At 42.8% G+C, this 23,343-nt stretch overlaps 1 protein-coding gene and 2 pseudogenes across 1 annotated transcript in view; 1 reads left to right on the top strand and 2 right to left on the bottom strand.

The window, feature by feature from the left end:
- Positions 1-2,138: 2,138 nt before the first annotated feature.
- LOC134930555 (5S ribosomal RNA) lies at positions 2,139-2,258 on the bottom strand (annotated as a pseudogene).
- Positions 2,259-2,458: 200 nt separating this feature from the next.
- LOC134930507 (5S ribosomal RNA) lies at positions 2,459-2,578 on the top strand (annotated as a pseudogene).
- Positions 2,579-4,635: 2,057 nt separating this feature from the next.
- AVL9 (AVL9 cell migration associated) overlaps positions 4,636-23,343 on the bottom strand; it is a 245,175-nt gene continuing 226,467 nt past the window's right edge. The window contains exon 16 of the mRNA XM_063922557.1: positions 4,636-7,690. Coding sequence (XP_063778627.1) covers positions 7,584-7,690 — 107 coding nt within the window. The 3' untranslated portion in view covers positions 4,636-7,583. The remainder of the gene's footprint in view (positions 7,691-23,343) is intronic.

A 23,343-nucleotide genomic window follows, 5' to 3' on the forward strand; every position in this document is an offset into this window, starting at 1 on the left:
TTATAGTTATTTTAATATTTGTTACATTATGGGGTTAATACCCTGTGACTTATTCCTTGTCATTTATCTCTATGCAGTCAGCCCAATATATTTCTCATTTTAACCTATGTTTTATACTTTATGGCACTATATGCACTTTAGCACAGTATATATGTTTATAATGTTTTGATTGTCACTGTCCCTCTCCTCCCATAGTAACGGCTTCCCTGGTGACTGTGGAGGTACGGTTGCCTAGCAACACCGGAAACAAGCTGAGTGTCACATCACAAGAGGCACCCATTGTCACATCACAAGAGGCACCCATGTGACCGGAACTATGGAGAGCTGTGACTTCTGGTCCCGGGGATGCGCCGGCGGCAGCGGGCAGGGATGGTCTTATCCACTTCAGCTATTTAAGGTTTGGAAATGCTCTTAAACGTTTGTTTGGATTTTGTGTGTTTGTTTTCACAGCGTACTACCTTGAAAAAAAAAGCCGCAGGGCGTTGAAACGGGAGTGCCATTAATATGAATGGATATTATATATATATATAGATTGAGAGAGAGAGAATATATATATATATATATACACACATATTTATACACACACACATATATTATCTATATATATATTATCTGTATATATATATATATCTATAGAAGACAAGAAAAAATAGCGCCACTTGTGGTAGGTTGGCCCTCACAAAGATGTACAATGTATGTCCAAATTTACACTCCCTTGGTACAAAGGGTGTCAGCAGGCCCCTAAGTAAAAACAGCAGTGGTAAATTGCTGTAAAAAATGTTATAAAAAGCCAAGAATATGGGTACGAGCGACCAATGGTGTCTATAGTAAAGGAACGTAAAAAAGATTTTATATAAAAAAAGGCATATTTATTTTTGCACGATAAAAAAAAAAAGGGGGGGTAATACACTTTGGTTTATAAAAATTCATAAAACACAAGAATTAATATAAAATGGAGAAAAAATAAAAAGGTACAAGGTGCACATCAATTAGTAGTAAATGTATATAAAGTGCTTATCTTAGGTACAGGAGGTAGGTCTGAGAAAGATCATGGAGTGCCCAACGCGTTTCGTCCTTCAGGACTTCATCAAGGGTAGTGTGGTACTGAGACAGGGCTCCAATTTATACCACTATCAATTAGACTATGTATGACATCACTTCCTCCCACAGTGATGTTAGGGGAAAACCACATTCTTTGTGTGTTTCAAATTTAGACAACTTGAATATAGATAATACAAATGTCTTAAGAACAAAGCTAATTATTAACATCAGATTAAAAAACGAGCAATTTAGTGAGTGTAATCGGCTGATTGTTCACAATAATACTGGCCTCCCGGACTTCCGCCCCACTTCCTGTGGTGTGACGGATTCTTCTGCGCATGCGTCAGCTCTCGTGTACAAGTTCGGGTGACGGAAGTCTCTTCAAAGGCCCTTCAGCGCTTGCGCCTAATCCCGCGAAGTATCCTGTCCCGGAAACTGCCGTATGTTTCGCCGGATGTTACGTTCGTATTGACACGTTACGTATGGGAACCCGGAAGCGCGATGCGTCGTGGAACGCAATCTGGGATCTGAACTCTCGGCACGTCACTTCCTGTGGGAATTCAATTCAGCGAGTGATCTCCGGGAACTTGTCTTGGAACGCACGTGGAACGCAAATAATGTTTCCCAATGGCAGATTATTACTTCTTTAAAAATATAGTCTGTGACTTCTTCATTTGGACCGCATATGAGTATGGAGCTTTTCCAGAAAACATATGAAGGAGATAAAAAATATATATATATTATCAGAGTTTTATGACGGACTTAGTTCGAACCAATTATGTATTCATTTCAATAAAAGAGATTACCATTGTTATATAATTTAAAAAATTGATAATAAATATTAAATATATATATATCAAATATTTGAATATAAATTATTTTATTAAAGTGCCTGTGCTAGTTCTCTTATATTACTTAGATATTTTATTTTGTGCGAGAGTGTGAGTGCAGCATTGATTTGTCGTACAAATAGTGCATAGGATAATATCCATACATAATAAAGGAAGGTGAAGACCATAGGTGTTTAGGGGTTATGTGAGTGATTATTATGTTGACAGCTGTTTCACTGGTTTAGGAACTCTTATGTGCATGCATTGTTTCTACAGCACCTAGTCTTCTCCGGAGGTCACCCTCCTTGATACTGGCCAGGCCCATAAAAATGCTTAGCTTCCACGATCGGACGAGAGTGGGCGTTCCATTTTGGTATGGCTGTAGTCTACTTAGCACCAGTTCACCAGAGGTTTTTTACAACTGAATTATGGTCTAGAAATAAGAAGTGAGCGCCATTCCCAAACACCACAGTGTTTATTATAAAACACCCTATAATAAACACTGTGGTGTTTGGGAATGGCGCTCACTTCTTATTTCTAGACCATAATTCAGTTGTAAAAAACCTCTGGTGAACTGGTGCTAAGTAGACTACAGCCATACCAAAATGGAACGCCCACTCTCGTCCGATCGTGGAAGCTAAGCATTTTTATGGGCCTGGCCAGTATCAAGGAGGGTGACCTCCAGAGAAGACTAGGTGCTGTAGAAACAATGCATGCACATAAGAGTTCCTAAACCAGTGAAACAGCTGTCAACATAATAATCACTCACATAACCCCTAAACACCTATGGTCTTCACCTTCCTTTATTATGTATGGATATTATCCTATGCACTATTTGTACGACAAATCAATGCTGCACTCACACTCTCGCACAAAATAAAATATCTAAGTAATATAAGAGAACTAGCACAGGCACTTTAATAAAATAATTTATATTCAAATATTTGATATATATATATTTAATATTTATTATCAATTTTTTAAATTATATAACAATGGTAATCTCTTTTATTGAAATGAATACATAATTGGTTCGAACTAAGTCCGTCATAAAACTCTGATAATATATATATATTTTTTATCTCCTTCATATGTTTTCTGGAAAAGCTCCATACTCATATGCGGTCCAAATGAAGAAGTCACAGACTATATTTTTAAAGAAGTAATAATCTGCCATTGGGAAACATTATTTGCGTTCCACGTGCGTTCCAAGACAAGTTCCCGGAGATCACTCGCTGAATTGAATTCCCACAGGAAGTGACGTGCCGAGAGTTCAGATCCCAGATTGCGTTCCACGACGCATCGCGCTTCCGTGTTCCCATACGTAACGTGTCAATACGAACGTAACATCCGGCGAAACATACGGCAGTTTCCGGGACAGGATACTTCGCGGGATTAGGCGCAAGCGCTGAAGGGCCTTTGAAGAGACTTCCGTCACCCGAACTTGTACACGAGAGCTGACGCATGCGCAGAAGAATCCGTCACACCACAGGAAGTGGGGCGGAAGTCCGGGATGCCAGTATTATTGTGAACAATCAGCCGATTACACTCACTAAATTGCTCGTTTTTTAATCTGATGTTAATAATTAGCTTTGTTCTTAAGACATTTGTATTATCTATATTCAAGTTGTCTAAATTTGAAACACACAAAGAATGTGGTTTTCCCCTAACATCACTGTGGGAGGAAGTGATGTCATACATAGTCTAATTGATAGTGGTATAAATTGGAGCCCTGTCTCAGTACCACACTACCCTTGATGAAGTCCTGAAGGACGAAACGCGTTGGGCACTCCATGATCTTTCTCAGACCTACCTCCTGTACCTAAGATAAGCACTTTATATACATTTACTACTAATTGATGTGCACCTTGTACCTTTTTATTTTTTCTCCATTTTATATTAATTCTTGTGTTTTATGAATTTTTATAAACCAAAGTGTATTACCCCCCCTTTTTTTTTTTATCGTGCAAAAATAAATATGCCTTTTTTTATATAAAATCTTTTTTACGTTCCTTTACTATAGACACCATTGGTCGCTCGTACCCATATTCTTGGCTTTTTATATATATATCTATATATCTAGTCCAGAAATAGATCCGGCACTCAAGTGGTCAAAAGAACAATGACCTGTGTGCCATTGCAAAATTCACACATCAACTGAAGTTCAGAATAATCCACATTCAGAACAGGCAAGGCACTCCAGGGTTTTTTCAATGAGATAATTTTTATGTAAGCATGAAACTCAGTACATCACCGTAAGCACTTCATCATCAGAATTCTGATATATATATATCTATATATCTATATATCTATATATATATATATATATATAGAGAGAGAGAGAGAGAGAGAGAGAGAGAGAGGGAGAGAGAGGGAGAGAGAGAGTTTTTTTTTTTTTTTTTAAGGTCTGTTGCAATTTCAATAATAAAAAAACATTATCGAGCGCTTTGGTTGAATTGTCCTTGGCGTTTGAGGGAGATTTTGTAAAAGAATGCTATTTTCTAAAAAATTTGATCTTCTGAAACAAAAAAAAAAACCCACAAGATATAATGGGTGTGGATAGTTACTGATATTTATGTTGGGATGTGACCAACCCAAAGTGTGTCAAAATAGGTTCAGCACATGGGTTAGAAAAGAATCAGCAGCGAAAGGGTTAAAATATATGAACATTCTGCAATATGTGATGAATGTATTTTTGTAATTTCCAGATTTCTATAGTTTAAATTAATTATTGTTGTAAATAAAAATTGAGTCGACAACATACTTGGTGAAAAGTGAGGCTTACATTAATCTCTATATACAGCAATCTGAAGTATCATACAACAGACATCAGAAAACAAGGGAGTGGAGTTACAGAGGCTCATACATATATAGGTTTTGTAACCACACTAAGCACAATTACATTTCAGTTCTGAAAGTCTTTTCATCCTTCACTATGTACACATTTCAGTCTAATCAATACCATATACATACTAAAACATTAAATATATTATTTAACAACAAAAATTTGTGCATCTCAATTCTAGAATCTAATAACGGTCAGAAATAAAATTAAACTGTCACCATAAATTATAATAAGAAACTCGCTACAGACAAAGCTAGAGATTTTCTTAAAATAAAAAAAAAGTTTGCATCTGCATTTCCCACCTATCAGGCTCCCTCCAAAATGGTTCAGCCAAAAGGCATGATAATGTCTAAGTACCTATACTATGCCACATTACCTACACCCACTAATACAGTGGTTCCCAGTGGTGCCACGGGTTGTTGGTCCAGGACAAAATTAAATTTATTGTCCATGTGACAAGAAAAAACAGTGCTGGTGGACGCCAATCATAAAATGTGTGGATCAACACACGCACAATCCTGAATGAACTTAAGGGTGACCGGTAAGCACAACAGACAAAATGTATTAAGCCTTAAAAAGTGATAAAGTGGAGAGTGATAAAGTATCAGCCAATCAGCAGCCATATTATAGAATGTGTTAAAAAAAAAAGATACAGGAGCTGATTTGTTGGTACTTTATCACTCTACTTTATCACTTTTTAAGGCCTTAATACATTTGGCCAATGTACTCTGTTTGTAATTTTACCTGAATTTCTCAATCAGAAACTTTTGGCATAGGGGTGCCTGTTTGGCCCTGAGGACGGGGTATATCCCCGAAACATGTCGGCCTGTTGGTCTCATAAAATGACACTAAATTAAGGATTGTTCTTGAGTCTGATGAGTGCCGCCAATACTCTGCTACTATCTATTGACATCCAGTCACCTGGAGGGTACCACATGAGAGAGATATATTATATATATATATATATATATATATATATATATATATTATATAGAAGCTAGAGGCAGGCAGCGCAAGTGGCATGCTCTGTGACAAGGATTCATTGTGCCGCAAGCTTACAATACAATAAATCCTGATTTGATCTTCATATTCTAATCCATGGGTCTTCAACTGTGGCCCTCCAGCTGCTGTGAAACTACATATCCCAGCATAGCTTGCTACAGTTTTGCTATTAAGGCATGTTAAAAGTGAGGCAAGGCATACTGGGATGTGTAGTTTTACAACAGCTGGAGGGCCAGAGGTTGAAGACCCATATTCTAATCAGAAGTGTTATTTTGCATGGAGATAACACATTAATTTTAAAACCAAATGTAAAGTCACAGTATACTAGTTTCACATGACTTATATCCTAAACAGCTGAAGGTCATACAAATCAGTGAAAATCATATCTAAATAGCAAACTACCCAAATGAAAATAAAAAATTAAATTGCTAATGATTTCCAACAATAAAAACAGCAGCTCATAAACGGTACACAATTAAATTAGTTTCCATAAGAAGAACTGTATATTTAATAGTTTATAGCAGCAGTTCCTGAAAACTGGAGTTTTAGTTTTTACTTCTGAAAACAAAAAGGGTAAAATCTGTATTACCATATATAGGTAGAACATGTTTAAGGAAAACGGATATTATGCTCCACTGATTTAGGCACAAAATACTTCTAATAAACAGCCAAACTTTCACCTACTCATCTCCATTATTCTTTTATATGACACGACTTAAATGGAAATGTACAAATGCATGTTACATTACAGTACATGATATTCTAAAACGGAATGGTTCAGAATTTTGGAGATGGGAGGTTGTGCACAGGATGGGAAACTGGCCAAGAGGTAAATAGGAAACTATAGAAACCAATCCCAAACAAGAGGATAGAATCTTCTGAGCACAAAGTTACAGTATTTATGTAATATCGATTTAATACCCTCTTCAGACAGAAATGTTTGAATTACCCAGCTGTTACCCAGCATTTCAGTGCCGGGTAATTTTGCCAGTCCCTGCCTGACCCACTTTCACACAGACAAGCAAATTACTGGGTCAAGAATTTCTACCCGGTAATTTGCAGATCAAAACGGGTATTTCGTCTGTGTGGAAGGGTCAACCATGGTTGAAATTTCCAGGTCTCAAACCCTGGTAAATTCCTCGGTCTAAGTCCAGGGAATTTCAACACGGGTTTACCCTTTCACACAGAAATAGGACCCGCTTTTATCGGCAAATTACCAGGTGGAACGTCTCCACCCGGGAATTTGACTACGTGTAAAAGGGGTATTATACAGTACGCAACAGTTAGACATTTTTTTTTTTTTTAAATAATTTTAAAATTGGGTCTACCAAATGTTTATACTCAAACATTCTAATTTTTGTGAAATGAATATAATAGGAGGAGCACTCTTTAAATTTGACACCGTCATGAAGAGAACAAAATTTACGTATAGCTTTGAAGATATATGTCTAATCTAGATTATAAATGATATAATAGTGCAGTCAACAATATTCTGCATATCGCTCTTTAACTTGAAATACAGCAGCCTCAATCTTAAATTTAACACATTTTAGCTGGGATAGAATTTAAGCACAATTTTATGGAAATACCAACTGATTAATTAATCTTCAGCAACAGTGAATGCGAAATGTAAAATTAAATAGATTTAACCATAAAGTAAAAATACCATGTACAATGTAAACTTGCTATAGACAACTGCAATAATCATTATTTGTGACTTATATTGTTGCTTTTTTCCATGGTACAACCAGCCCAGTCTAGTAAGATAATTACACCAAAGGATAAAAATCTGATGTAAATATAGAGAACAACAAAGTTCACAATGAAGAGGAAGTCAGAGAGGGAGAGAACAGTTCATGTTTTATTCATTGTTTATCTTCCTGTTGTTCCTGGGTTGATGGTTGAGAGAAGGTAGAAAGCCAGGAGGACATGGCGGACTTTGCACTGATAAGAGCTCCTCCAACAGACTGACCTGCAAAAATAGAAGGAAGCCAAGTCATGATTTAGGGCAGAAAACAATCATCCAACTAATAAAGTAACATTACACAACTTCAGCACGCAGCAACATTAACCACCTGAAATGAATGTACTTCAAACACAGCACTCAATGACTCAGTGGTTTCAAAGATAGTATTGTGATATGCTAAAAAGAACCATCATGAATTTAAAAATAAATAAAATATATATATGGCCTCTTTTATATCCACCGATGAGATGGGGGAGAAATTTATTCAGAGGGGATACCCGTTAAGGGCATTAAAAGAGATCAGAACGAAATCATTTAAACACGCGACAAATTGTTGGAACCCTCAGCTGTGAAGAAGCTGAAAGGCAGATTCCCATGGGCTACTCAGTTCAATTTGAATAGTCCCAATATAGCCAAGAATATGTCAAAATTATGGCCCATAGTAGCCGAAGACAAGGAACTGGGGGAAGTTTATCAATCAAAACTCTTCAGTTATGCCAGAAATAGAAGCATTAGAGACATTGTAGTAAAAACTGATTACAGTGAAGCCTCATTTTTTAACGCGGAAAAATGGGTGTCAACGATGTAGTGGTTGCACTACATGGAGTTACATGACCCTAGGGAACACATTTCAACACCCGCATACAGGTAAAAAATATTACATACTATATCCACTGTCATGTGTTTCTAAGTTTGTTGTGTACTTACTCACTTGCCCGTGTGGGCTCGTGTATGTCGGTAAAACAGACTGAGTTCAAAATTAGGATGGCCCAGCATAGATATGCTATTAGAGAAGCTATTAAATCAGGGCATAGTGAGCAACCAGTGGCGCGGCATTTTATGCTAGCCAAACGTAATATGGCCACACTTCGTTATAAAATAATTGAATGACCACGTTCCCAAATGTCTTAGAGGTGGCGACAGGTCTAAAAAGTTATTGCAGATTGTCACGGACCCCGGCCGCCTCACTCTCCGGATACACCAATCCGAGAGTTGCGCCAGCGCCGTGCGAATCTCCGCTGCCACCAGCAAAGACTTTTCAACGTATTCCGGACGTTGCAGGCGTCTTTAGCTTCACCTGTGATCACCAATCTCAATATCTCATGAAAACCATAGGTAACGTACTTCACTTGGCTTGACTTGGGTTCAAGAACACAGCAGTCAGATCTAATTATATGTTTATTATAATCAAGAAATATCTTCGGGTTTACAATGGTAAAAAGATTACAAAGAATATAAGGAGTTTAGAAAATATATACAGGTTACTAGCAGTCTCAATAAACAAAAAGAGAATAATTTCAGAAGCCTAACTTACTCAACCTCAGTTAGCTTTCTGTGTGGAGGGATCTCACAATGGAAGATATATATGGTGCATTCCCAGCTCCTGGCTGCTTCCCTCAGAGAATGAACAAGACAGTGTGTGTGTGAGGGACAGATATAGCCCCCTCATAGCTGCAGGCCCCCCACCCTTTCATTAACTCTCTCAATGCTGGGTACCTGAGCAGTAACAACCAGACTTTATTTGGTTTCACTTTCAACAACTGTCTTCCTTTTAAGTTTCAAGAGGTCAGGTTTCTTGGCCTGGCCTGGCTTGTGGTAATGTCATTTATAGCTTCTTAGATAAGGTAAGAGCCATAAACTAACCTCTGACTCTCCCACTATACATCAGTGTCCTCTACTCCCATATCTATGTGACTATGGGTTCATTTAAAGGACCGGTTGGAAACCATTTTGTGTCACAGACTCCATTACAATATACATGTAGACATTACATACAATTCATATTTCGCTGGATACAAATTAATGTCCTATTTGCCACACAGATAGAATCTATGTGGATATTCAGGTTAAATACTCAATATCCGTAGGGATGAGACACTCAATTTGAGATGTTTTTTGTAAATCTTCAAAGTTGTTTCTATGTACTTTCTATGTTGTGTCATTGTACGATTCTGTGATCTACTTGATAAAAGTTATAAAAAAAATAAGAAAAAAAAATTGTGTGTGCATATTGTTTTGCATGTATGAGCAATACATTATATCGGTCACTGAGTGTGTTTAATAAAATACAATAACACACTAGATAGTCTTAGTTCCCTATCGGTGTTAGAAAAAAGGAAAGATCTTGCATAACACTGATACCAACTAATAAGCAACATCTACATTGCCATTTGCTACACAAGTACTGGGTTGCAGTGTAGTGTTATCACAGAATTACAATATAGCCTATTTAATGGTTTCTGGAAGTGACCTATAGAATTCTGAAGGCATGGAGCAAGCTCTCTCAGAAAATAAGATTTGTATTACCTACCGGTAAATCCTTTTCTCGTAGTCCATAAGGGATATTGGGGAGACTTAGTACGATGGGGTATAGACGGGGTCCAAAGGAGCCGATGCACTTTGAATTTCTTCACTGGGTGTGCTGGCTCCTCCCCTCTATGCCCCCGTCCCACAGGCAGTTACAGGTAAAACAGTGCCCAAAGGAGTTTGTATATTCTCCCCGTGCTTGCGTGGGTTTCCTCCGGGTACTCCCACATTCCAAAAATATACTGATAGGTTAATTGGCTCCCAACAAAATTAACCGTAGTGTGAATGTGTGTGCGTATACATGTGGTAGGGAATACGCATGCGCAGAATTGCTGATTTTTTGCCTGATCGCTGTGCTGCGAACGAAAGCAGCTAGCGATCAACTCGGAATGAGGGCCAATATCTCTTATGGACTACGAGAAAAGGATTTACAGGTAGGTAATTAAAATCCTATTTTCTCTAGCATCCATAAGGGATATTGGGGAGACTTAGTACGATGGGGACGTCCCAAAGCTTCCAGAACGGGCGGGAACGTGTGGAGACTGCTGCAGCACCGCCTGCCCAAACTGGGAATCCTCTTTGGCCAGGGTATCAAACTTGTAGAACTTCACAAAGGTGTTCTTCCCCAACCAGGTAGCAGCTCGGCATAGTTGCAAGGCCGAGACTCCACAGGCAGCCGCCCAGGAAGAGCCCACCGATCTTGTAGATTGGGCCTTCAGAGACTTAGGAACAGGTAAGGCTGCCGACACATAGGTTTGTTGGATAGTCAGCCTAAGCCAATGACAATCCTTTTTCTGCGCATCATAGAGCACGAACAAGGAATCCGTCATTCTGATCCGAGCCATTTGCCTGACATAGACCTTCAGGCTCGCACCGCATCCAATGTCTCCGGAGGAATAGAAGTGCAAGAACTTGACGGAACCACAATAGGTTTATTCAAGTGGAACGCAGAGACTACCTTTGGCAGGAACTGCCGTCTAGTCCGGAGCTCGGCTCTGTCCTCATAAAAGACCAAGTATGTACTTTTACACGATAAGGCCCCCAATTCTGAGACACGTCTAGCAGAAGCCAGGGACAGTAACATCACCGTCTTTCACGTGAGGTACTTGTCTTCTACTGTCGTCAGAGGTTCAAACCAGGAGGACTGTAGAAATTCCAACAACACATTCAAATCCCAGGGTGCCGTAGGCGGCATAAAAGGAGGTTTTATGTGGAGTACCCCTTGCAAGAAGGTCTTACCTTCTGGCAACACCGCCAATTTATTCTGAAAGAAAATTGAGAGAGCTGAAGTCTGGACCTTAATGGAACCCAGACGTAAGCCCTTATCCACACCAGCCTGCAGGAAACGTAAGAAACGTCCCAAGTGGAACTCAGAAGGCAGATACGTGCGTTCCTTGCACCAAGAGACATATCTTCTCCAGATATGATGATAGTGTTTTGACGTCACAGGTTTCTTGGCCTGAACCATGGTAGCAATAACCTTTTTGGAAAGGCCCTTGTGAGCTAGGATGTTCCGCTCAACCTCCATGCCGTCAAACGAAGTCGCCGTAAGTCTGGATAGATAAATGGTCCCTGTTGAAGAACGCTTCTTAGTGGCAGAGGCCAAGGGGCATTCGATGGACATGTCCAGAAGATATGCGTACCACACCCTCCGAGGCCAATCAGAATTGCCTGGACTCCTTGATTTCTGATTTGCTTGAGTACCCTTGGGAGCAACTGAATTGGAGGAAACCAGTAGACCAGCCGGTAAGGCCAAGGCAACGTCAGTGCATCCACTGCGCTCATCTGAGGGTCCCTGGTTCGTGAGCAATACCAGTGAAGCTTCTTGTTGAGTCGAGAAGACATCACATCTATCTGTGGACAGCCCCACCGGTGGACGATCTGCTGGAACACCTGATGGTGGAGTCCCCACTCTCCCGGGTGGAGATCGTGACGACTCAGGAAGTCCGCTTCCCAGTTGTCCACACCCGGAATGAAGATTACCGACATTACTCTTGGATTTCTTTCCGCCCAGAGGAGTATCTTTGACACCTCTCGCATGCAGGCTCTGCTTTTTGTACCTCCTTGCCGATTGATGTACGCCACCGCTGTGGTGTGGTCCGACTGAACTTGGATCGCGTGATCCGTGAGCAGAGGAGAGGCCTGATGCAGAGCATTGTAGATCGCCCCAAAGTTCCAGAATGTTGATCGGAAGGAGGGCTTTGAGTGCTGACAACCTGCCCTGGAACTGCGCCCTTTGGGTGACAGCTCCCCATCCTCTCAGACTCGCATCCGTCGTAAGGAGGGTCCAATACTGAATCCCGAAACTTCAGTCTTCCAGTAGATTGGAGGACTGCAGCCACCACAGGCGGGAAATCCTGGCCTGAGGCGACAGCCGAATCATCCAGTGCATCTGTAGATGTGATCCAGGCCACTTGCTCAGGAGATCCAATTGAAATGTTCTGGCATGGAACCTCCCATATTGGATTGCCTCGTATGAGGCGACCATCTTCCCCAACAATCTGATGCAAGATGGATGGACACTCGAGCAGGTCGAAGCACCATGCGGACCATCTCCTGAAGTGTTCTCGCTTTGTCCTCTGGGAGGAACACCTTATGGGCCACCGTATCCAGTAACATCCACAGGAACAGGAGCCGCTGAGTTGGCTCCAGGTGGGACTTCTGTAGATTGAGAATCCACCCATGGCATGACAGAAGTTGGCTAGTGTGGTCAATATGAAGCAATAAAAGCTCCCTGGATCTTGCTTTTATCAGAAGATCGTCCAGGTAAGGGACAACATTGACCCTCTGGACCCGGAGTTAGAACATCATCTCCGCCATCACCTCTGTGAATACCCTCGGAGCCGTGGACAGGCCAAACGGTAGGTTCTGGAACTGGTAGTGATCATCCAGAATGGCAAACCTCAGATAAGCCTGATGAGGTGGCCAAATTGGACTATGAAGGTAAGCGTACTTGATATCCAAGGAAACCAGGAATTCCTGATCTTCCAGGCCCGCAATCACTGCCCTCAGGGATTCCATTTTAAACCTGAAAACCTTTAGGTAAGGGTTAAAGGATGGATTCAAAATAGGCCTTACCGAGCCGTCCTGCTTCGGTACCACAAACAGGTTGGATTAATAACCCTTGCCTCGTTATGGTATTGTTAATGGAACAATGACGTGGGACTGGACCAACTTTCGGATGGCCTGTTGCAATGTAACTTGCGTATCCTCCAAAGCTGGTAAGCTTGATTTGAAAAATTGTTGAGGAGGAGCACCGTCGAACTCCAGCTTGTAGCCCTGAGAAATGAGGTCCATTACCCAGGTATCCTGGCAGAAGCTTTCCCAGATGCAGCTGAAGTGACACAGTTGAGCTCCCACCTTGAGATCTCCTCGGGGTGGGTGGGCACCGTCATGCTGAGGACTTAGTGGAAGCAGAACTGGTGCTCTGTTCCTGAGAACCGGTGGTTGCAGGTCTTTTTGACTTACCTCTGGTGCCTCTATTCGCATTGGAGGCACCTCTGGCCCTAGATCAAAATCTGTTAGACCGAAAGGACTGAACAGACGGCCCCGGGTAGAAACTCCTAGCTGGCTGGGCCCCAGAGGGGAGAAACGTGGATCTCCCAGCAGTGACTTTGCAAATCCATGTATCCAACTCAACCCCAAAGAGCCATTCCACAGAAAAGGGGGGGAGGGGGGGGATCCACACTGCGCTTGGATTCTGCGTCCTCTATCCACTGACGCAACCACAAAGCCCTGTGCGCCGACACTGCCATTGCAAAAGTCCTAGCATTAATATTGCCCACCTCCTTGAGCGAGTCACACAGGACGCGAGCAGTGTCCTGAATGTGCTTCAGGAGAGTCACCATAGTGACCAGAGGCATATCCCCGGAGAAGCCCACGTGCGAATGGCATGGGTCATCCAGCAACCCGCTATGACCGGTCTCTGCGATACACCTGCTGCCGTGTAGATAGACTTTAGTGTAGTCTCTATTTTTCTCTCCCCAGGGTCCTTTAAGGTAAAGGAGCCCGAGGCAGGCAGCACCACCTTTTTAGACAGTCGAGAGACTGATACGTCAACCCCCAGGGGTCCTTTCCAGAATTTCCTGCCTTCAGGAGCAAATGGGAAAGTGTGCAAAAATCTTTAGGACACTTGGTATTTTTTGTCTGGATTTTCCAGGCTAATTTAAATAGGTCCTCTAACTCTCCAGAATCAGGGAAAGTGACATTAGGCTTGTTTTGTGTAAAGAAAACCACTGCTGTGACGCAGCGTCCTCTAGAGGGAGCTTTAACATGTCCCGTACAGCCAGAATGAGGGTGATCAATACCCTGAGCAAAAGTGGAATCCCCACTAACGGTATCCAAGTCATCCCCATCCTCCTGTATTTCCTCATCTGAATTGGAGAGTAGAGCAGGTAAACCACACTTTTGTGGTCCTGAGCTAGAGAGGGGTGGGCTGTGTAACATCTGCCCTAGCAGCTAAATCTGCAACAGCCTGTTATAGTAGCGGAGTTTTCGGAACATTAGCAGTGAGTTGTGATGACATATCAGACATCATAGTCTTAAGAGCCCCTAACCAGGAGGGCTCTGGAGCCTCTCCCCCAGCCCCCTCACTGAGTTGTGAAGATTGGCTGCAGTGTTCACATGAAACAGAATCAGATGATAAGGGAGAGAATCTGGTGTGGCAGACACTGTATAGCTTATGTTTACAGTAATCACAATTACATACACACAGACAGTAATACTGATTGAGCCTGCCCTTACTGTATGTGAGAGGATACACCAGCACACCCCTGCTGTACAGCCCCAGCGAGGCTGTCAGCTAACTATAACACAGTGAAACACTAATGATTTCTGTCCTGTATAGGACACATATTATGTACAATAGCAGCTCTCCCTCTTTACTACACCCTGTACCAGTTGTCCAGCGTGTCTCGTGAGTCAGGAAGAGCTGTGTGTGCTTGCTGCTGCATTAAGCAGAGGAAGGCGCCGAAATGCCTCTGGTCCCGCTCTGAGGTAGCTCTGCTCCCCCAATGGCGCCGGAGCTACAGTGACTGGCAAAGTCTCCTATTTTGCTTAAAAACATCACACAAGTGCTAGTTTAAACTATTCCAAGCCAGTTTACATGGGGGGCTCTAGCGGGTCCCCCCAGGAGGGTCCCGTTTGCCGCATCCGCGTTCAGCCGCACAGTGAACCGGGCCCCCCCCCAAGCGGGGCCCCCGGTTTGCACTCACCACAGGCATATGTTAGGTGTGTGTGGCGTGCTGCGATTACGACAGCTAAGGCGCAGTGCCCCGATGAACAAACAACCTCTCAGGACAGTGGTCCCGCAGTGGGGAAGCGGCTCTGATACCTTGCAAGGCCGGTGACGCTCCCCCCCCCCCCCAAACTCGCACGGTGCATGTATGCCCAATCATACCGAAAATAATAAAAGTTAAAATAGGATTTTAATAGCTACCGGTAAATCCTTTTCTCTTAGTCAGTAGAGGATGCTGGGGTCACCATTAGAACCATGGGGGATAGACGGGATCAGCAGGAGACATGGGCACTTTAAGACTTTGAAAGGGTGTGAACTGGCTCCTCCCTCTATGCCCCTCCTCCAGACTCCAGTTATAGGAACTGTGCCCAGGGAGACGGACATTTTGAGGAAAAGATTTATTGTTAAACTAGGGTGAGATACATATCAGCTCACACCTCAAACACGCCGTACAACGTGGCATTCAACAGAATTCAAGTCAACGACAAGAACAATGTCAGCAACAGGCTGACTATAAACGTAACACAACCTGTGTGTAACCATAACTAATAACTGCAGATACAGTACGCACTGGGACGGGCGCCCAGCATCCTCTACGGACTAAGAGAAAAGGATTTACCGGTAGGTATTAAAATCCTATTTTCTCATACGTCCTAGAGCAGGGCTGGCCAAACCAGTCCTCGAGATCTACCAACAGTACACATTTTCCAGACCACCTAGCTGGTGCACAGGTGTAGTCATTACTAATTAAGATGTGTTGCATTCATTCCTAACTGACAATTCTACAGATCTCCAGGAGGCCTGGAAAACATGAACTGTTGGTCGATCTCGAGGACCGGTTTGGCCAGCCCTGTCCTAGAGGATGCTGGGGTCACCATTAGAACCATGGGGTTTATACCAAAGCTCTAGGACGGGCGGGAGAGTGCGGATGTCTCTGCAGCACCGATTGACCAAACTTAAGGTCTTCATCGGCCAAGGTGTCAAACTTGTAGAACTTTGCAAATGTGTTTGACCCCGACCAAGTAGCTGCTCGGCAAAGTTGCAATGCCGAGACCCTCCGGGCAGCCGCCCAGGATGAGCCCACCTTTCTAGTAGAATGGCCTTCACAGATTCCGGTAACGGCAATCCAGCCGTGGAATGAGCATGCTGAATCGTGTTACAGATCCAGCGTGCAATAGTCTGCTTGGAAGCAGGAGACCCAACCTTGTTGGGAGCATACAGGACAAACAGAGCCTCTGTCTTCCTAATTTGAGCCGTTCTGGCGACATAAATCTTCAAAGCTCTGACCACATCCAGAGATTTTGACTCAGCGAAGGCATCAGTAGCCACAGGCACCACAATAGGTTGGTTCACGTGGAAAGAGGAAACCACCTTCGGTAGAAATTGTTGACTTGTCCTCAATTCAGCTCTATCTTCATGGAAGATCAAAAATGGGCTCTTGTGAGACGAGGCCGCCAACTCCGACACCCGCCTTGCAGGTGCCAAGGCCAACAGGATGACCACTTTCCAAGTGAGGAATTTCAACTCCACCTTCCGTAAAGGTTCAAACCAATGTGATTGAAGGAACTGCAACACCACATTAAGGTCCCATGGTGCCACTGGAGGCACAAATGGAGGTTGGATGTGCAACACGCCTTTCACGAAAGTCTGAACTTCTGGAAGGGAGGCCAACTGTTTCAGAAAGAAAACCGATGAGGCCCGCATCCACACCTGCTTGTAGAAAATGTAGAAAACGTCCTAGCTGAAACTCTTCCGTAGGAGCCTTCTTGGATTCACACCAAGAAACATATTTTCTCCAAAATCGGTGGTAATGCTTAGACGTTATCCCTTTTCTGGCCTGAATAAGTGTGGGAATGACTTCAATGGGAATACCCTTACGGGCTAGGATTTTGCGCTCAACTGCCATGCCATCAAACGTAGCCGCGGTAAGTCCTGATACACGCACAGCCCCTGTTGTAACAGGTCCTCGGCAGAGGAAGAAGCCAGGGATCTCCTAAGAGTAATTCCCGAAGATCTGGATACCATGCCCTCTTTGGCCAGTCTGGGACAATGAGGATCGCCCGGATCTTTGTCCTTCTTATGATCTTTAGAACTTTTGGAATGAGGGGAAGTGGAGGGAATACATACACCGACTGAAACACCCACGGTGTCACCAGAGCATCCACTGCAATTTCTTGAGGGTCCCTTGACCTGGAACAATATCTCTGAAGCTTCTTGTTGAGACGAGAAGCCATGATGTCTACTTGAGGAACTCCCCAACGACCTGTCACCTCTGTGAAGACTTCTTGGTGGAGGCCCCACTCTGTTGGATGGAGATCGTGTCTGCGGAGGAAGTCTGCTTCCCAGTTGTCCACTCCTGGAATGAAGAACGCTGACAGAGCACTTGTATGCTTTTCCGCCCAGCGGAAAATCCTTGTGGCTTCTGCCATTGCTGCTCTGCTTTTTGTTCCGCCCTGACGGTTTATGCACGCTACTGCTGTTACATTGTCCGACTGGATCAGAACAGGCAGATCTCGAAGAAAATGTTTCGCTTGCAGAAGGCTGTTGTAAATGGCCCTTAACTCCAGAACATTTATGTGGAGACAAGTTTCCTGACTTGACCATCTTCCTTGGAAATTTTCTCCCATTGTGACTGCCCCCCAGCCTCTGAGGCTTGCATCCATGGTCACTAGGATCTAGTCCTGTATTCCGAACCTGCACCCCTCTAGGAGGTGAGAGCTGTGCAGCCACCACAGGAGTGAGATTCTGGTCTTGGCAGACAGAATTATTCTTCGGTGCATGTGCAGGTGGGATCCGGACCACTTGTCCAACAGGTCCCACTGGAACACTCTGGCATGGAACCTGCCAAACTGAATGGCCTCGTAGGCCGCCACCATCTTCCCCAGCAAACGAGTGCATTGCTGGGCTGACACTCTTGCTGGTTTCAGAATTTGTTTGACCAGGCTCTGAATTTCCAGAGCCTTTTCCAATGAAAGAAAAACTCTCTGTAATTCTGTGTCCAGAATCAGTCCCAAAAATGACAGCCGTGTCGTCGGAATCAACTGTGATTTTGGCAAGTTTAGAAGCCAACCATGTTGTTGCAGAACTGCCAGGGAGAGTGTAACGTTCTGCACCAGTTGGTCCCTGGACCTCGCCATTATCAGGAGATCGTCCAAGTACGGGATAATTGTGACTCATTGTTTGCGAAGGAGAACCATCATTTCCGCCATCACTTTGTTGAAAATTCTCAGAGCCGTGGATAGACCAAACGGCAACGTCTGAAATTGGTAATGACAATCCTGGATTGCAAACCTCAGGTAAGCCTGATGCGGAGATAAATGGGAACATGTAAGTAGGCATCCTTTATGTCCACTGACACCATAAAATCCCCTTCCTCCAGACTGGAGATCACTGCTCGGAGAGACTCCATCTTGAATTTGAATTTTCTTAGGTAGAAATTGAGGGATTTTAGGTTGAGGATTGGTCTGACCGAGCCGTCCGGCTTCGGAACCACAAACAGGCTCCAATAAAAGCCTTCTCCCTGTTGTGACGGGGGAACTCTGATAATGACCTGATTTTGACAACTTTTATCGGCGAGGGGGAACGTCATGAAACTCTAGTTTGCACCCCTGGGACACTATTTCTAAAACCCATGGGTCCAGGTCCGAACGAACCCAGAACTGACTGAAGAGTTTGAGACGTGCCTCCTCTAGTAGAAAGATAGGAAGAACCTCGGCCTTTCCTGTATTTATTGGTCCGAAAGGACTGCATCTGATAGTGGTGTGTTTTCTTTTGTTGTGAAGGAACGTAAGGCAAAAATGCTGACTTACCCGCGGTAGCCGTAGATACCAAATCAGCTAGACAGTCACCAAACAAGATACCACCTTTATATGGCAGAGCTTCCATATTTTTCCTGGCGTCAGCATCAGCATTCCATTGATGGATCCACAATGCTCGCCTAGCTGAGACTGCCATAGCATTGGCCTTTGACCCCAAAAGGCCAATATCTCTCGCCGTTTCCTTTAGGTAAGCCGCAGCGTCTCTGATATAACCCAGTGTCAAAAGGACGCTATCCCTATCTAGGGTATCTATGTCAGATGACAAGTTATCTGCCCACTTTTCGATAGCACTACTGACCCACGCAGATGCAATGGCTGGTCTGAGCAGCATACCCGTGGTGGCATAAATGGATTTTTGCTATGTGTTCCCAAATCACAAAAAATATTCAAATATGCTAATGATACATTATATGCATTTGGTAATCAACATATGTCGTTAGGAGCTCAATATGCTTAAGTCACTGAGGAACTGTTCAATGCAGCCTTCTTACATTTATTAACAATACATATAGGCGTAGTGGATCATGATCCCTTAGGGATTTACATGAGAGACAGCCAGGGAATTACATTAAATACTAAGAGAACTACGTGATTTCGTCCTCAGACACTTTGTGTATGTTATGTGGTTTCTGTGCTTAGCAATCGCTTAGTGCAAACGTTCTAATAATCTACAATTGCATATTAATAACACACAGTGCTACATACACACACAAACTTTCCCCTCTTGTCAATCTATATACAGGGGCAGTGTCTCTTGATATCTGTATGAAGTGCAACAAGTCTGCATATATATAATTATGATCAGTGATTTCTAAGGGCTATTTATATGTCCAGCACAAGCACAATTTAATTCTATGTGGCACGAGAATTACTGCTAATTTATATTGTATATTAAATATCTATATACACAGATAATGCAACAATAAGCAGTTTTATCTACCCTGCATACCTACCAGCTAATTCTGAGCATTAAAAAAATGATACATAAGCAGCACGGGGAGTAGGTATATAGTGCTGCTGAGTAACACTGATTTAATACAATTCAAGACAGTATAGCTTAATAATTAATCATTGTGCATTTATCCTATACAGGAAATATAAATTTATTATTTTTATGTAGGTACTACTAATATGATATATGTACAAAATGCATACAAGTCTGCACATATTTAAACATGATCAGTGTTCTTTAAGGACTATTCATATGTCCAGTACAGGCACAATTTAATACCATGTGGCACGAGAAGTAACTACTGCTAATTTATACTGTATATTATATACCTATATACATAGATAATGCAATAATAAGCAGTGTTATCTACCCTGTATATATATCAGCTAATTGTGAACATTAAAAAACGATACATAATAAGTATGAACAGTAGGTATAATGTGCTGCTGTGTGACACTGATCTGATATAATCTAATACAGTGCAGCTTAATTACGAATTATTGTGCATTTATACCATATAGGAAATACTAATGTATTCTATCTATATGTACCAATAACATGATCCACAGATACTAAATACTGCCGTGACTCATTGAGTAGATTTAATTTAATACAGTGTAAAAAGGCAGTCTAGTATCCAGAGCCATCATTGCATATAAGATATCAATTTATTTAGCTGCATATGACCTAACAAATGCTGTTATTGCTAGACTATTTCCTAACAGTTCTCTCTGATTAGGCAATATATGTAACACTGCAAGGGTATTTGTACCATGTGGTGTTTTGGATTCAGTGTATGAGTCATGTACTTAGCAACATTGTTTCATCTACTTTAAACCACAAGACTAAGGAATGAGTCATTACATCCAGTGTGTGTTATAGAGATTCATTGTTGCAATATTTGAACATCAGCTACAACCTCATGTAACAGCTCGTAACTCAAAGGCAAGAGATAATATATCTCTCCCTGAGGTATATGATATAAGCTCCAAAGTATACGGAAAACATAGGTTTAGATTTAATTTAGCACTGGTACAGTGCTGTATGAACATATGCATATTTCTGTGCATTTGAAACAATTCTAAAGGAATACATGAAGGGAATAACATTAGCTTGTTTTTAAATCTTTATTCACATTTTGTTCTATTTCTTTCACATTTAATATTTTCTATCCTTCTCTTTGGATTTTAATATTTCGCTCTATTATTAATAAAGGGCATATTTAAGTCCCGTACGCAAAAATAATTTCAAATATCAACTTAGGTTAACGAGTATTTAAGCCTTTATTTGGTATTACAGGGTGGATACACAGTTCTGAAAATAAATACATTAAAACTTTAGTTGGGTTGAGTGCACCTCAAATCGTACCTGGTTTCTCTGTCCTTTCCCCTCTCTATGGGGATTTGATTTTGTATAAATGGATTTTAATGTATTTTCCTGCTTACGATCCACAGGGTCCTTAAGAGCTGCCGTGTCAGGAGACGGGAGAGCCACCTTTTTAGACAACTGCGATAGGGCCTTGTCCACAATGGGGGGTGACTCCCACCTTTCCCTATCCCCAAAGGGAAACTGATACGCCACCTGAATCCTTTTGGGAATCTGAAACTTTTTGTCAGGGCTTTCCCAAACCTTTTCAAAAAGAGTGTTCAGTTCATGAGAGGGAGGAAACGTTACCACAGGTTTCTTTTCCTTATACATACAGACCCTTTTATCAGGAACAGCAGGGTCCTCGGAGATATGTAATATGTCTTTTATCGCCACAATCATGTACTGAATGCTCTTTGCTAATTTTGGATCCAATCTGGCATCACTATAGTCGACACTGGAATCAGAGTCCGTGTCGGTATCCGTGTCTGCCAACTGGGCAAACGAACGTTTTTGTGACCCGGAGGGGGTCTGGACTTGTAATAACACATCCTCCACAGATTTCTTCCATGTCTGGTTCTGAGATTCAGATTTATCTAATCTCTTTCTAATAAGAGCCACATTAGCAGTCAAAGCATTAAAAATATTTATCCAATCAGGAGTCGGCGATGCCGACAGGGTCACTCCCACAGCAGTTTGTGTCCCTGATACAGTCTCCTCCTGGGAATAGCCTTCAGCCTCAGACATGCCGACACACGTGTACCAAACACCCACAGACACACCGGGCATATAGGGGACAGACCCACAGTAAAGTCGGTCAGAGAGATACCGAGGGAGTTTGCCAGCCCACAACCCAGTGCCTAATCACCGATTCTGAAACACTAAAGAATGTCCCAGACCTGCAGCGCTTTTATATTAAATATATATTGCACCAATATTTCTGTGCCCACCCCCCGTTTTGCACCCTGATACTTATTCAGAAGTGTGAGGAAGGACCAGCGTCTCTGCAGCCTGTGTAGAGGAAAATGGCGCTGAGCTGTGTGAGCTGTGAGGACGAAGCTCCGCCCCCTTAATGGCGCGCTTCAGTCCCGCTTTTTTAAAAATATATATGTATACTGGCGGGGGTTAGGACAGTGCCTAGGCACTTATGTGCCCTCTTGCCAGTTTATTTTGAGGCTTTTCTGCTGCCCAGGGTGCCCCCCCCCTCCCCGCGCCCTGCACCCTGTAGTGCTGCTGTGCATGTGGGAGCATGGAGCGCAGCGTGCGATCGCTGTGCGGTACCTCAGAATGCCGTCACTTAAGTCTTCTTGATCTTCTTCTACTCACCTGTCTTCTGACTTCTGGCTCTGTAAGGAGGGTGACGGCTGGCTCTGGGAACGAGTATCTAGGCGTACCTAACGATCAAACCCTCAGGAGCTAATGGTGTCCTGTAGCCAGAAGAAGAGCCTTTAAACTCACTGGAAGTAGGTCATACTTCTCTCCCCTTAGTCCCACGAAGCAGGGAGACTGTTTCCAGCAGTCTCCCTAAAAATAAAAAACCTAACAAAAGTCTTTTTCAGAGAAACTCAGTAGAGCTCCTCAGAGTGCATCCAGTCTGCCTGGGCACAATTCTAAAACTGGAGTCTGGAGGAGGGGCATAGAGGGAGGAGCCAGTTCACACCCTTTCAAAGTCTTAAAGTGCCCATATCTCCTGCGGATCCAGTCTTTACCCCATGGTTCTAATGGTGACCCCAGCATCCTCTAGGATGTATGAGAAAAAGAAATTGAAGAAAACTCTCTGGAGCTGCAGAGATGTGCATCCTCTCCTGAGGGCACTTTTTTCTAAATTGCCTGTGGGACGGGGGCATAGAGCGGAGGAGCCAGCACACCCAGTGAATAAATTTAAAGTGCACCGGCTCCTTTGGACCCCGTCTATACCCCATCATACTAAATCTCCCCAATATCCCTTATGGATGCTAGAGAAAAGTATATATATTTATAT

Source organism: Pseudophryne corroboree, chromosome 5 (assembly GCF_028390025.1).
Source record: "Pseudophryne corroboree isolate aPseCor3 chromosome 5, aPseCor3.hap2, whole genome shotgun sequence".
NCBI lineage: Eukaryota > Metazoa > Chordata > Amphibia > Anura > Myobatrachidae > Pseudophryne > Pseudophryne corroboree.